Consider the following 14,874-nt stretch of genomic DNA (forward strand, 5'->3'; position numbering starts at 1 on the left):
TGGTGGCTCCCAAGTCAAACACAGCCAAAGGAGTAGCGTGAGTGCTTAATGAACGGCTGGGAGATCTGTTTGCCGATCACTTAGTTACTAACAGATTTATATATAGTTAAACGACAAAACATGTAAAAACAGATCAGAGTTGTGCTGTGCATTCACTAGCACTAGACATGTGTCTTTTGAGCATGTGAAGTGTGGTATAGTATGACCAAGGAACTATATTTTAAGTTTATGAAATTTAAAGCTTGATAACCAATTTTGTTACTGGCCAACTCTTAAATGTTTTTAAGTGTGTTTGGACCAACTTAGGTACGTGAATCTTTTTCAAAAGTATATTTTGTGAAATCCAAATAGAGATTAAGTATTCCTGATGAAAATTGAGCATCTGAATCAAGATGTGCTAGACGTGGACACACAATGGGTTTTGAAGACTTGGTGTGAAAAGAAACGCAAAACGTCCCATTGAACTTTCTGTATATTGATGGAATGATGAAATATTTTGGATATTCTGGGTTCAATCGAGTTGACTCTTTGAACAACCTGGGTTTGACCTGGGAGGGCCTACGTGTGTGGACCATTCACTACCACCAGAGCACCACATGCTCCACAGCTGGCTGAACGTACGGGTATGAACTGCACGTACAGAGGGCGGACTGTTGAACTCGAGCGGCTACAGACTCTGGTGGATCCCCCCGCAGACACAGAGGGATGGTTTTATACCACAGAAAGAATTCGCTTTTTAAATGTGGCTCCTAGAAACCAAACTGACACACAGGGCTTACACCTCATTTCTACTGGGCAATGCTGCTTCAGAGCATGGGTCTGCCGTCTAAGAATTCCAGTGCCATCTGCTGGACACACTCCTGTGTGACAGGCCCAAGAGAACCAGTAAAACTGAACTGTGTTAACGCTCAAGGACTCTGGGTCTGAAATGGAACAGGATGTCAAAAACTAGGCACAAGACACTCAACTAGTTTGAATGCTGTGAAAGGGGAATTCGAACGAGGCTTATACGTTTTTAAATCCTAGAGAAAATCCAACTTACAGTTATTAGCTGACAGTGAGCATGAGCCAATGTGCACGGACTGGTCTGCTTTCCACCGTGGGTGCCCTGGGTAAGGACAAGAGGTTATTTGGGTGCCCTTCCCACGACCACTGTCTCCCATAAAAGTGAAACTGTCACCTGCTCAGTTGTCTCTTTGTGACCCCATGGACTGTACCCCGCCAGGCTCCTCTGTCCATGGAATTCCCCAGGCAAGAGTACTGCAGTGGGTTACCATGCCCTCCTCCAGGGGATCTTCCTGACCCAGGGATCAAACCCACGTCTCCTGCATTGCAGGCGGACTCTTTCCTGTCAGAGCCACCAGGGAAGCCCGCTGCCTCCCGTACTGTGGGCTTCCTGCTGCCCGACCTGTCTTGCCACCCTTCTCTACAGCCTGCCTCTCCAGGCCCTCTGCTCTCCCTATGTGCACCACCTTCCGCACCTCCCTCTGCCTCATACACGCTCTTCCCAGCTCCCTCATATTTGCCTAGAATTTACCTTCTTCTGTTTTCTTCTATTTTCCCTTATGACCCTAGGATACCTAACAATTCTGTTTTTCCTTTTAGTACTCCAATTTCTGTCTCCTCTCCATTTGTCCTACAAGCTGTTTCAGCTGGTTTTACAGAAATGCTGAAGTCTTTGGTCCACCTTGAGGTGGTTTTGTAAGTGTCCAAGTCCATTCTTTTGGAAGTGGAGAGTCAACTGTCTCAGAATCATGTTGAGATCTATTCTTTCCCTACTGGATGGTCTTGGCACCACTGTCAAAAATCAAGTGACCACAGATGTATGGGGTTTATTTCTGGACTCTCAATCCTGTCTCATTGTTTATTAATACATCAGAACCACAGTTTCAATCCTGGTAGCTTTGTAGTAAGTCTTGAAATAAAGAAGTAAGTCCCCCAACTTTGTCCTTCTTCGAAATTGTTTTAGATATTCTGGGTCTCTTGTAATTCCATACAAATTTTAGGATGAGTTTGACAATTTCCGCAAAAAAGGAAGCTTGGTCAGTTGGTTTTCATGAATTGTTTTTGCTAGATATATTTGCCTGACAAAATGACCTTTTGTAGGTCTTGCAACTCTGCCCTTGATCTGGACTTCAGAGGTTAAGTTTGTAAGAACTTGGGATTTTAATACTGCTCAATACTGGGGTAAACACAGAGAGCAGAGGGCGCTGGAGAAAGCAGGAGCCTGGAACACCACCTACACCATCTGCCACTGGGATACCGCATGACGAGTCACCGACCCTGTGCTCCAGCTTGCACTCACTGTAATGAGAATGGGGCCCTCGCAGCAATACTGCCGTGCTGTGGAGCGGAGGCCACGGGCTCCTGCGGGCCCTTGGAAGATCTGCCCCAGTGCTTCTTACAGGACTCGCTGGCGAGGGAGGAAGCTGTAACAGCCCGGTGGGCCTGGTGGCCAACTTCTACTACTTGTCTGCAGCTGTGAAGAGGACACTGGGAGAGCACACAGATGTACCCCCAGGCACAGGAGGTCCTTCTGGAGCACTGCTAACCCACCTGTTGTTAGCAAAGACAAAGGGATCTAGCAGCCCCTCACTCCAGCCCAAGTCCATCCTACTCAGGCTGGGATGAGTCGGCTCTCAAGTGAGGTGAGGGCCTAGATCCGCAGCACCAGAAGAGCAGGCGGAGCTGAAAAACTGACTCTGATGGCTAAGATGCATCTCGCTCACTGACGAGGCCCAGCAGCCTCCACGTGTGCCTGTCACTCAATAAACGCTTACTGAATGCCTACTCTGCAAGTGACATGAACATCTACTTTTCTGGACTACAAAGTCCTCCCTGGTCTTCCTGATCATTTCAAATGATACCCTAAATTCTCCACCAGTGTCAGGGTCCTCCTGGAGACCAGATCACTTCGTCCCCCAATGTCCCCTTCTGTGCTACCATTTGGCAGGCTGAAATTCTTCCTAACAGATGCTCCATCAACTGACTTGGAAGCTGAATGCTTGGAACAAAGACATCTGCCAGCCAGCACTGGCAAAAGGAAAGAAATGGAGCCTTTAAATTTGAGTAAGTCATCGGAGTGGGCATGAGAGACAGGATTACAGATTCCTTGGGATTACAGATTCCTCAGTATCAAATATTATAGAATATGGCTACTCTATCTCAGCTCACATGTAAATCCAGATGAACTGGTGTCTCCATACCAATTAGAATGAAATGAACAGCTAAGTGGCCAGAGTTCCCACAGTACCATTCACTTTCTTCCCTGCTCTCAAATCCGGCCTGAAGTCTGGGTCTTCAGGGAAAGGACAGGAAAAGAAAGTTCCAATTCCGTCCCTAAAGTTATTTTCTCCACTGTGGGAGAGGAAGGCACCATTAACAGTACAGACCCAAGTTATAGTGTTTTTAACTTCATGTTACTTGTTTATAATATGATATCATATCATCCAGAGTTTCAAAAGTGACCGTCGGCGCTTGTGGCGGGCTGCTGGGGGCAGGAGCAGATGATGTCTGTGACGCGCAGGGGTCATGGCTCTGGTCAGAGTGCTGCCCTGGGTCCCTCTGTGCAGGGGCAGGTCGGCTCCATGCCTGGCTGCTCAGAGACTCAGTTCTCTTTTGGTCCACAAAGTAATACGATGGTGGCGCAAACTCAGGGTCTCTCTCAGCCCGGAGATCTGACTGCCTCTTCGACCAGTACCCAAAGGAAAAGTCTAGTAAAAATAAAGTGTTATTAGAACTGATTATTGAGTCATTTGAATGTTTTTAGTTCTTAATTATCATATGTATTTCTTAAAAGCCACCTTAAATTCTCTGGAGAACTAAACTACAAGGTACACGCAATGCCTACAAAAGCACATGGAAGGAAGCAGGCTAAGAAACAGAGAGTGAACAGTCCCACACAGAGAAAAGCTCAAGGAAGGCTCTGTGGAGAAAGAAGCTTGGCAGGTTCTGGAGACAATGCCAAAAAAGCACTAAAACAGAAATAGCTAAGTGTTTAAATCATTTGCCTGACACGTTATAGGTACTTCATAGCAAAACACAAGTTTTGTCCTCTACTGAGTTTTAGAAGACACAAAAGGCACTGTGCAGAGCTATCTGTCTCTAACCGCGGCACAAACCAAAGCCACGCACCATCTGCATCTTTCACTTGAGTCATGGATCTCACAGGCTTCAACACTTTAAGCGAATGTACCACTGAAATGATTGTTTTCAAAATGGCATATACCAAAGTCTTTCCCCAAAGAGAGGCCAATGCAGGTACGACGGTGTCTTTACAGAAAAAAACTTAAAGAAAAATTTGCATAAACCAGTGGAACCATGTGTGAATTCAAGTTAATACACTTGGACGCAGATTGTTTTCAAGCGAGCACAAAAGAGACTGTTAAAAACACAGACTACATCAAAGCACCAAACTTTCCTAAGACTTTAAAAAAGAAATTCCGGACAAATACTATCCCGAAGCTGTAAAACCACAAAAGGGCAGCAGGAATTTCCAAAACCTGCCCTCGAGTGCGTCTTTAAAATTCCTCATCCTTTAGGCACGATGCCTTGCAGACCCTGGTCTTCTATGTCACACTTTCTAGTGCTCCTGGTTATTGAGAAGAAACAAGCTCAAGGACCTAGAGAATCCTTTAAGCTTCTCAGGACCACTAAGACTCACCAGAATCACAGTCTGCTCGGGAGAACCGACTCCTCACCTTTTCCTCTGTCCCACTCGCGGACGTGCGGCACCCCGGGTCTGGTATCTTTCCTCTCCTGAACGATGACTTCCACTTTGCTACTCTGGGCAGCCGTACGAGGAGCTGGCGTGACCTCTGGCTCTGGGGGCAAAGGTCCAATAACATCTCCATCTGTTTTTGTAAAGGAAATAAGACTTCATTACAATAAAGCTTACAACTACTTTAAGAAGTTAAATAGAACATACTTATCCTGAGAGTACAAGCAGTATCTGGTATTCACTGAGCACCTATTATATGCCGGGTTGTAGGCTAAGTACTTTGTACACAGTAATTCACTTAGCTCTTTAACAACCCAAACAAACTCAGGATTGGTACTCCATTTTATCCCCGTTTTACAGATAAGGAAAATTAACATCAGAAATGCTACAAAGGTAAATAGTGAAGAGCCGGGATTCAAACCCAGATTGGATGGATTTCAAAGTCTCTGTTTGACACTATGACACCCCACCTCCCCTGATCAACAATCAGAAGGACCAGAAACCCTTCAATTACTCAAAGAAAGACTCTCAGGCAAAGCAAGGATGATGAGAGAGCTGGAGCCTGATGACAGTCTGCAGGCTATTCTGGCCATATTTAAAAAAAAAAACAGTGTTTTAAAAAAAACGCTGGTGGCACTTCACATCTTGTGGAAATGACATGTTCAGGAGTAGAGCAAAAACAGAGAAACAATACACAGATTTAACATGTCACGGGAAGACAGCATTTATACAAAACTAAACGGACCATCTTCCAATTTTTAAGTGTCTCAATCTCCTTTCAAAGCTAAACTGAAGTGAGTTCAGAATTTAAAAATGGCATGGGCTTATGTTAGAGCTGGAGAAGCTTCTATCCGCCCCACTGGGATGTAAGTGAGAAGGCTGTGTGTGAATCCCAAAGCACATTCCTAGAAAGGTAGCTGGTTCCTGCCCATTCTTCCCCCAGGCTGAATCATGAACAGGTCCTGGGGAGCTAGTGACCCTGCAGGTGACAGCAACCCTCTCGGGAACGGCAGAAGCAGTAAGACAGGAGGAAGCGGGAGAACAGGTGACCGTCTGGGGCAGAGCTACCACCTGCCCTGGACACCCCCCAGCGCTGCAATGTTAAACTCAAGAAGCAGACATCCAGCTGGTTTGAGCCAGTCTATGCAGTCTGTTGGGCAGTTCAGCCCAGACGACCGTTAACTCACACAGTGAGTGTGTCTGACCACAGCAATGAAGTGTTTCCAAGCATTGTAACAGACAGATGTGGTAAGCTGTCTCTACCCACATCTCTACCTTGGTACGCTGTCTCTACCCACATTTGTAAATTATTTACTACCTTTTTGTATGCATGTCTTCTTTAAAACACAGTTATAATAACCAACAAAAACTGCTGCCACAGCCAAAGAAAATAGGCCTAAAATATGTACATGCACAACTAAACTTTATCCTAAAATACCTTTTAAGCATTTTACCTCTAAGTCTCACTTACTGAACTGTGCTATTGTGTGAAGCAACAAAATGTACTGCTAACATCCTTGTCTACAACCTGATATTTTCTTGGGAGTGAAAACTGTTCCTGTTCCTGGATGTACCTCTGAGGTGCACTGCTTGCTCAGAAAATAAAACTAGATGGTTGATTTCTGCACTGCCATTCCTACTACTGAGATGTCAATGGAACTAAAATATTTCCTTTTGAGATTTAGAAACACAACCATGATGTACCTCTGTTTTCTTCCTCTGCTCCATCTTCTTTTGATTTTTTCATCTTTTTCTGTCGGAGTTTGGCAAGTCTTGCTTCTAATATGGCTTTTCTCTTTTCCTTTATATTTTCTCGTTTTGTTCTCTGATCTGTTGTCTGAATAGGACAGAAAATTACAAAATGATTAGCCCCATTCACAATATTTCTGTTGAAAAGGATGAAATAATTTTATTCTAAAAATAAACTGACTTTTCTGCCACCTCTTAGAAGCCATCTGTTGAAATGTTCAAAATGAATATCCTTGTGTAAGTCCTCTTATATAAGCCCTTTGATATTTTATGAAGTCCAGTTCATAGAGCATCCTGGAACATGTTAGGAAACCAACCAATTCTGCCAATTCCTTAATCCCCCTCTAATAACTTTCCATTTTCTTACTCAGGCCACTTTAAAAGTGCCATATTGGAAAGTAAATTTAAAAAACCAAAGTCACACAGGTTACTTTTGAACAACTATAATCTTAAAGTCTGAAACACCAAAATAATATGGCAATTATCTTTATGAAACCTGTCTGAATTCTGAATAGCTATGTACATTTCTAATTAATTTTACTAGATTTTTTTTTTTTTTTACAGTATGATTCAATGAGAAACCCAACTGTTCAAATCCTTCGAGTCAACTGAGTTTAATCTGTACCTGTTCACGTAGCATTTCTAAGGTCTTCATCTGCTTGTTTCTCAACTCTTTATCTCGGGCAAAAGCAAAGTATCCAACACCAAGTTGCCGGGCCTCTGAAATAGGTAGAAATTACCCCAAAGATTAGATTTCCCTTCTCAGTGAATTAGATTTACGCCAAATTTCTAGCCAGGCCTCTGAAATAAGTAAAAATTACCCCAAAGATTAGATTTCCCTGCTCAGTGAATTAGATTCAGGACAAATTTCTACCAAAGCAGAAAGGAACACAGGGATGTCTTCCACACTTTTTTTTTTAAGAAGCAGGTAAAAAACGTTAGAAGTTTCTTTCACTCTATTTGCCAAATGATAAACGCAACAAGTATTCATTAACTTTTTAGTCACAGGCTGTCTCCGCTATTCTTGGGGCACACACTTGGATTAACAGACCCTTTGTTAGGTTAAAAAGTGAACAGTTATTTTCAACTCCAAAAGTAGAATTATTTATTTATACAGAAGAGCTGCTTCTTTGTGAATATTTCCTTTCCCACCTGCCATTTAAATGTTCAAGAAAAAAAAATGACTTAAAAATCTGCCAGATGACTGTACCATTTTCACGGATGTCTTCATAATGTACGGGCCCCATTGGCCTTCTCAGGGCCTCCCTCTCTTCTTCCTCCCATTGCTGGCGCTGGAGCTCTTTTCTCATATCTTCAGACAGTAAGGTTTTCTCATTTGCAGGACTAACGAAACTAGGAGAATAGAGCAAAAATCATCTTAGGTACGAGCTGTAGCGTAGCAATGCTTCGGTTCAGGCATTTGGGGTCATGGATGAGTAACTCTAGTTGTGAAGAGGACAGTTCCTTATGGAGGTTTCTGACTCATACTACCACTGGGAAACTGCAAAAAAAATATTTCTTCCTTTCTTTAATCCAAGCAGGCAGCTTGTTATATTAACATAATAAAATCTTGCCTCAGCACTCACACCTCTTTCCTTCCCAGCCTGGTCTTGGGCTGAATTGAAGGGGCAGGCCAGGCAGGGCGAGGAACTATGGGCCTTCAGTGGGGGCCTCCCGTGCAGGGTCTGGTGTCCCAGGCGGTGGCTCAGGGCTTCCCCACTTCCTTCCCTGTGCCAGGCCCAGGCCTACCTGGCATGGACAAGGTGGAACTTCTCCCAACACTTTTCACACAATAGCTGCCCTTGGGAAGAAGGATTTTATTCTCTGTGATGTTTTTTACAAATCACCTCTTCAGGTGCCACAGAAAAAAATCTAGCCATAAGTTCTTATTTCAAAATGCAAAAAGGTATACAGACAGACTAAGCCACCTCCCTCCCTGCCCCCACCTTGTCGGTCCATGACTGTATCTGCTGCGGGATAACCAAATCTATATTCTTAAATGCACTTTCTATGCAGTGGTTTGTTCATTTACTCTGGGCTCATTCTCCGTTACTGTGTAGACATCCTCCCAAGTGAACAGACAGGCTCTAGCTCACCGCTTCGGTATGGGTGACCAACCACCCAAGTTGTTCTCTGAACGTGGGCTATGTGTGCATGTGCATGTAACCACAAAAAGTGCTTTCTGCAAACATTCTTACACATTAACAAATATTCTTACAACAGAGCCCCAAAGAAAATTAACTAAAAATAGCCTCGCTCACAAAACAATCCCTGTGTCTGCATGTCAAACCTGGGCAAAGCATTGTATGTCACACACTTACAGCCTCCCCTGAAGATTTTTATCCATTTCCAGCAGATCTGGCAAATCCTTTCTCATACAGCGCCGGGATCGCCCTAAAGAATCCACATAATCCACCCTGAAATCAAAGTGAAAAGACATGAAAAACTGTACATAACATACAGTTCCCTAAGATAAGGAGTTGATGCACAATGAAAAGTTAATACAGGCTCCATCACAAACCCATCACCAAGGGCTTCCTCGGTAACTCAAACTGTAAATAATCTGCCTGCAATGCGGGAGACCCACATTCAATCCATGGGTTGGGAAAAACCCCTGGAGAAGGGCATGGCAACCCACTCCAGTATTCTTGCCTGGAGAATTCCATGGACAGAGGAGCCTGGCGGCTACAGTCCATAGGCTCACAAAGAGTCGGACACGACTGAGCAACTAACACACATCACCAAGAAAAACCCTCAACCTGAGGCTGGTGGTTGACCACCACCATTGGTAGAAACACGCTCTTCAAACTTAAAAGTTGACACACAATAGGTTCATTGCACCCTTGATTAAATCTTAGTTTTAGAAACTGTAGAAAATGATTGATCATGTGTATCTCCGATCTCAAAGATAAAACTCCACACAGACCCCAGCTGCAGTATCTCAGAAATTACTTTAACCTGGTTTACACATTTGCAAGGAGATCCAACCAGTCCATCCTAAAAGAGATCAGTCCTGGGTGTTCAATGGAAGGATGGATGTTGAAGCTGAAACTCCCAATCCTTTGGCCACCTGATGTGAAGAGCTGACTCACTGGAAAAGACCCTGATGCTGGGAAAGATTGAAGGTGGGAGGAGAAGGGGACGACAGAGGATGAGACGGTTGGATGGCATCACTGATTGAATGGACATGAGTTTGGGTAAACTCCGGGAGTTGGTGATGGACAGGGAGGCCTGGCGTGCTGCAGTTTGTGGGGTCGCAGAGAGTCAGACACGACTGAGCGACTGAACTGAACACATTTTCAAACATTCTCTCAGCATCATAATAACTATGCTCTGTACCAGATCTCCTCACCTCCTCACAGTCTTCCCAAATTTGATGGTTTTTGTTTCCTTTGTTTCTTCTAACTGATACAATTCTTCCCAGTGGATTAAAAATTTAATAAAAATATAGAAGAAAGCGAAGAAGAACTAAAGAGCTTCTTGATGAAAGTGAAAGAGGAGAATGAAAAAGTTGGCTTAAAACTCAACGTTCAGAAAACTAAGATCATGGCACCCGGTCCCATCACTTCATGGTAAATAGATGGGGTAACAATAGATGGGGAAACAGTGACAGACTTTAATTTCTTGGGCTCCAAAATGACTGCAAATGGTGACTGCAGCCATGAAATTAAAAGAAACTTACTCCTTGGAAGAAAAGCTACGACCAGCCTAGACAGCATATTAAAAAGCAGAGACATTACTTTGCTGACAAAGGTCCGTCTAGTCAAGGATATGGTTTTTCCAGTAGTCATGTATGGATGTGAGAGTTGGACTATAAAGAAAGCTGGGAGCTGAAGAACTGATGCTTTTGAACTGTGGTGTTGGAGAAGACTTGAGAGTCTCTTGGACTGCAAGGTGATCCAACCAGTCCATTCTAAAGATCAGTCCTGAATATCCACTGGAAGGACCGATGTTGAAGCTGAAACTCCAGTACTTTGCCACCTGATGCGAAGAACTGACTCATTGGAAAAGACCCTGATGCTGGGCACAATCAAGGGCAAGAGGAGAAAGGGACGACAGAGGATGAGATGGTTGAATGGTATTAACGACTCAATGGACATGAGTTTGAATAAACTCTGGGAGTTGGTGATGGACAGGGAGGCCTGGCGTGCTGCAGTTCATGGGGTCGCAAAGAGTTGGACACGACTAAACTGAACCAAATAGAAGTATTCTGAAAGACTCTTTTTAACAAGGAGGAAGCCAAGGCAACACACATTTTGTACCGCAAGAGCACCTCAACAGTGGGCCAGTCTGTTATCTTTTACCATTGTTCTTCTTTCCTCAGTTCAGTCCAGTTGCTCAGTCGTGTCCAAGTCTTTGCGACCCCATGAATCGCAGCACGCCAGGCCTCCCTGTCCATCACCAACTCCCGGAGTTCACTCAGACTCACGTCCATTGAGTCAGTGATGCCATCCAGCCATCTCATCCTCTGTCGTCCCCTTCTCCTCCTGCCCTCAATCCCTCCCAGCATCAGAGTCTTTTCCAATGAGTCAACTCTTCGCATGAGGTGGCCAAAGTACCCAAAGTAAGTACCCTGTTTCATGCACCAGGCAGGGAAACCAGGCGGCCAGCAAGGCCAGTGAAGTACTCCAGTGCCAACCACAGGAAATGAGGGCAGGTGTTCATGGATAGCATTTCATTTGCATTATGATGCAAAAGATTTTTATGTTTTGAATTACAGGTAGACTGCCCCAGACCCTTTGGCAGGAGGCTAAAAGCACAGCAGGGCCAGCACTGCTGTTGGACCAGCCCAAGGTCAGATTCCCACGCGTGTGGCTTGTGGTTTTGTGAGTCTTTTCTTTCCAGCTGAACACGCCAAGTGCAACTGTCAGCCTGTGATTTAAAAGGTGAGCTTGGGAATCCACAACTACAGTCCTAAAGCTGATGGCCACAGAAATAGAACCTCCAACAGCAACAAGCTGTTTCTCCCTTTTCTTCTTTTCCTTCAATGAATGGAGAACCAAAACCACCTAACCAGATGGTCTGAGTAATTATTTACAGTATTTTTGTGGCAAGATTTTCCACCACCTGGAACTTAACTGCAAAAGGATTTTACAAGCAGTTACAATTCTGGAACCTAATTTAGAAACAAAAAAAAGTGTCAGAACTGCTTTCAGTGCATCTTCCTTCACCCTGTGGGGCACGTGACACCTTCAATTGCCCTTCAAGGTCTTCAAATCAGTAACAAATTAGTTGTAATCATAGAGGCATTAATAAGGGAGGGAGACATTAATTTCAAAGGAGACGAGATTTCTGCTATGAAAAGCAATCATAAGCTATTCTGTCTCTGGAAAAGGCCTCCAAAACATACAGATCTCGTTGAAACAGAAGTGGCAGGACAGCAGCCAGCAACAAAAATCAATGCGCAAGCTCTCAGGGAAACAATCACCTGAGGCCAGAGGGGAACACAGGAGGGCTCAGTCATGCCCTCTTCACAGGATGCTGGGGGAAGTTAGGGCACAGACCCTTCAAACGCTCCTAAAAAGAGCAGGCAGGATCTAAAAAGTAGCAAAAGTCTGACTCAATCCTTTTCTGGTAATGAGGCCAGTTATGTGTCAATACAGGCTTCTCAGGTCACTCAGTGGTAAAGAATCCAGCTGCCAGTGCAGGAGATACAGGAGATGCGGGTTCAAGTTTTGGGCTGGGAAGATCCCTGGAGGAGAAAATGACAACCCACTCCAGTATTCTTGCCTGGAAAATTCCATGGATAGAGTCTGGCGGGCTACAGTTCATGGGGTTACAAAGAGTCAGACACAACTTAGCGACTAAACAATGAGACCCAAAGGAGCAGGAGGTGTGTTTAAGTGCTATCAGAGTCCAGACGAGGGAGAGACCATTTAGACTAGAAATGCTGAAGAGAAGTATGACGAAAGGGACGGCACCACACTCGCTCCTCTGTGACTGCTACAGCGAGCGCACAGCCACTAAGGCCACCTCAGATGGAAGTGGTTTACAAGGTTGGTAAGAAGACCCTGCTGCAGCATGAAGATGCACATTCTCTGTGTTCCCGAGCAGCGGGGACCGCTCTCTTCACTCATAAAAGACTCCTTCCCGTGGGGAAATGGCTGACAAAAGATCAACAGGTCCTGCTGACAACCCTAAGCAGTTCCTAACAAACATTCCCATGATGTGGACATCTGAGCCTTCAGCGGGGACGGGTGGGCTCCACACCGGCAGGAAGGGTCAGGCAGGGTTACTCCCAGGAACACAGCATCAGTGCACCTGCACACAATCACAAGCCCTTCTGAACAAGTTTCTAAACAACGTCTTAGGTATAGAAAAATCACCATGGCATTTCCTCTGCGGTCTCTTTGTAAAGAAAAGACTGGTTTGGTTTCTCCATCATTCACCTACTAGGCATCACCATCCCTGTTTTGCAGACGAGGAAACTGAAGCCAAGAGAGGGTAGGAACCTGATCACAACTGTACCACCAGTGAAAGGCAGAGCCCGTGCTGTCCAGACACAGGTCCGTGATACCCTAAACCATACTGGCAGAAAATGCCACAGCCAGGGTAAGGCTCACCAGATCAGTTCTGCCAGCCCGTTTTCACTGGAAACAGAGCTCATGCTATCTACATGATGATGCCTGAATAAGGACCTGGGTAAGGTAGCAGGGTGGGTAGAAAGGAACATTCTTTTGCCTAAACAACTCTTCCACATCAATGAAACGGGAAAGAACGCCTCCACGCCTGGCACGTGGCAGGAACACAGTCTATTTGTAATTATTTAAGTAGCAGCTACTACGTCTACATCTATAAATGCAATCCTACTTACAGTGGAGTCTCTAAAGACTAGAGAGAAATGGCTTGGTAATAGCAAAATAATATGGCTCTCAAAAAGTAAACCCAAGTCTGACAACATTAACATGACCAAATGGCGTAATATCACCAACCATTCTTCACTAGGATCCTGGGGCGGAGGAATATCTTTTTCAGAAAGAGCTCCCTCATCATCGTCTCTTTCTTCAGTCTTTCTGTAACCTCTACTGGCGCCAATCGCTTCCATTTCTTTCTGTTTGTCTATCATCTTCTGTGTGAAATCCACAAGGTACATATCCTCCACTTCTTCATCTAGGACACAAAAATCAATTTTCAGATACATGGAACTGAATGAAACAGTCACAGTCACCACTGGGCAGCTACACCCCCTGACAGTTCACCAGTCGAGGTCTCCACCTGCCCCCTAAAAGCTCAAAAGGCACAGAGCCTCCTGAGGGCTTGACAGAGAAGCTGTAGACAGGCCACTGGACACACATACCACATAAAAAAAACCTTTAAAAGCCTGCAGTTTTCTGTTGCCTCATCAGTAACAAGACTAGAAGATACAAGTGTCTTGACTTCAATAGACTCATCTAACCAATCAGATAACACAGAGGCAGAAGAGCACTGCTCAGTAAGCCTTTGTGACTCAGTGATTCCCCGTCTCTAACCACGTGGGTCGTATCCCATAACCCTGGGTATACTGCTGTGGAATGCCAAGTGTTTGAAGGGTCCTAACACAGGTAAAAGAAGTCATCTGAATTCTTTTCAATCCATGAACACCACCTTCAGGTGAGGCCTGGGACCAGGATCTGCAGGGCATACAGAAATGTCTAACGTGCCATCTATCTGCAGGCCTTATCTACTTGAGCTGAAACCTACACTGAAAGTTAAATAGTGACCCATGATTCTAATTTAACACAGGACAGCGGATGCATTCATGAACAATGTATGCATCAAGTTTCACTCTGCTGGATTTAAGCTCTAAGGAACAGAAGGTAGGTTCCGTACTACCAGGGGTTGATGTTATCTTCACTGTACAGTGGAAAATAACTGAGGCTCCAAAACTTGCCCAAACATGCTGGTCCAATAAGCCCATCAGGAGGTGGGCCTGCCGGTTTGAACAGAACCACATCTCCATGCCCACACACTCCTTTGTCTTGATTCTATATTAACAATATAAGTAAAGTTTGAATCAAATGAAAAAAGACTATATTTTTAGCCACAAGAACACATAATTCAACTGTGAAAGAAATACATTTTCCCAGAGCTGAGTTAAATAAGACCACAAAACAGTGAGGCCTCCTGGCTGGCTGACACCTGCTGCTTCTTCAGGGGGAAGGCAGGGCCTCCCCCAGGGCCCTCAGCTTTGTGAGCACCCAGCCTGGCCCTGCTGGGCTCCCAGCACACAAGAACGTGGCTCTGCTGCCTGGGCAGCTGTGATAGGGTCCAGCCCCTCCTCTCCTGCTGCGCCCCCCGCCTGGCCCTCAGCCCTAGCCCCGCAAGTCAGCCCAGCCAGCTGTGGGCCTCTCCTCCCTCTGCTCTCCCTATTCCCCACTGCAGAAGCCCTTCTCCAGTTCTCCAAAATCTTTAAGACCCCCATCAGA

The 14,874-nt window shown here is 45.0% G+C and overlaps 1 protein-coding gene across 1 annotated transcript in view; it reads right to left on the reverse strand.

The window, feature by feature from the left end:
• Positions 1–3,400: 3,400 nt before the first annotated feature.
• Positions 3,401–14,874, reverse strand: part of CCDC174 (coiled-coil domain containing 174) — a 21,286-nt gene continuing 9,812 nt past the window's right edge. The window contains exons 5-11 of the mRNA XM_010862482.1: positions 13,402–13,579; positions 8,791–8,886; positions 7,680–7,822; positions 7,095–7,189; positions 6,425–6,557; positions 4,701–4,853; positions 3,401–3,713 (exon numbers count right to left, since the gene is read on the reverse strand). Coding sequence (XP_010860784.1) covers positions 3,415–3,713; positions 4,701–4,853; positions 6,425–6,557; positions 7,095–7,189; positions 7,680–7,822; positions 8,791–8,886; positions 13,402–13,579 — 1,097 coding nt within the window. The 3' untranslated portion in view covers positions 3,401–3,414. The remainder of the gene's footprint in view (positions 3,714–4,700; positions 4,854–6,424; positions 6,558–7,094; positions 7,190–7,679; positions 7,823–8,790; positions 8,887–13,401; positions 13,580–14,874) is intronic.

This window comes from Bison bison, unplaced genomic scaffold, assembly GCF_000754665.1.
Source record: "Bison bison bison isolate TAMUID 2011002044 unplaced genomic scaffold, Bison_UMD1.0 scf7180017864482, whole genome shotgun sequence".
Taxonomy (NCBI): Eukaryota; Metazoa; Chordata; class Mammalia; order Artiodactyla; family Bovidae; genus Bison; species Bison bison.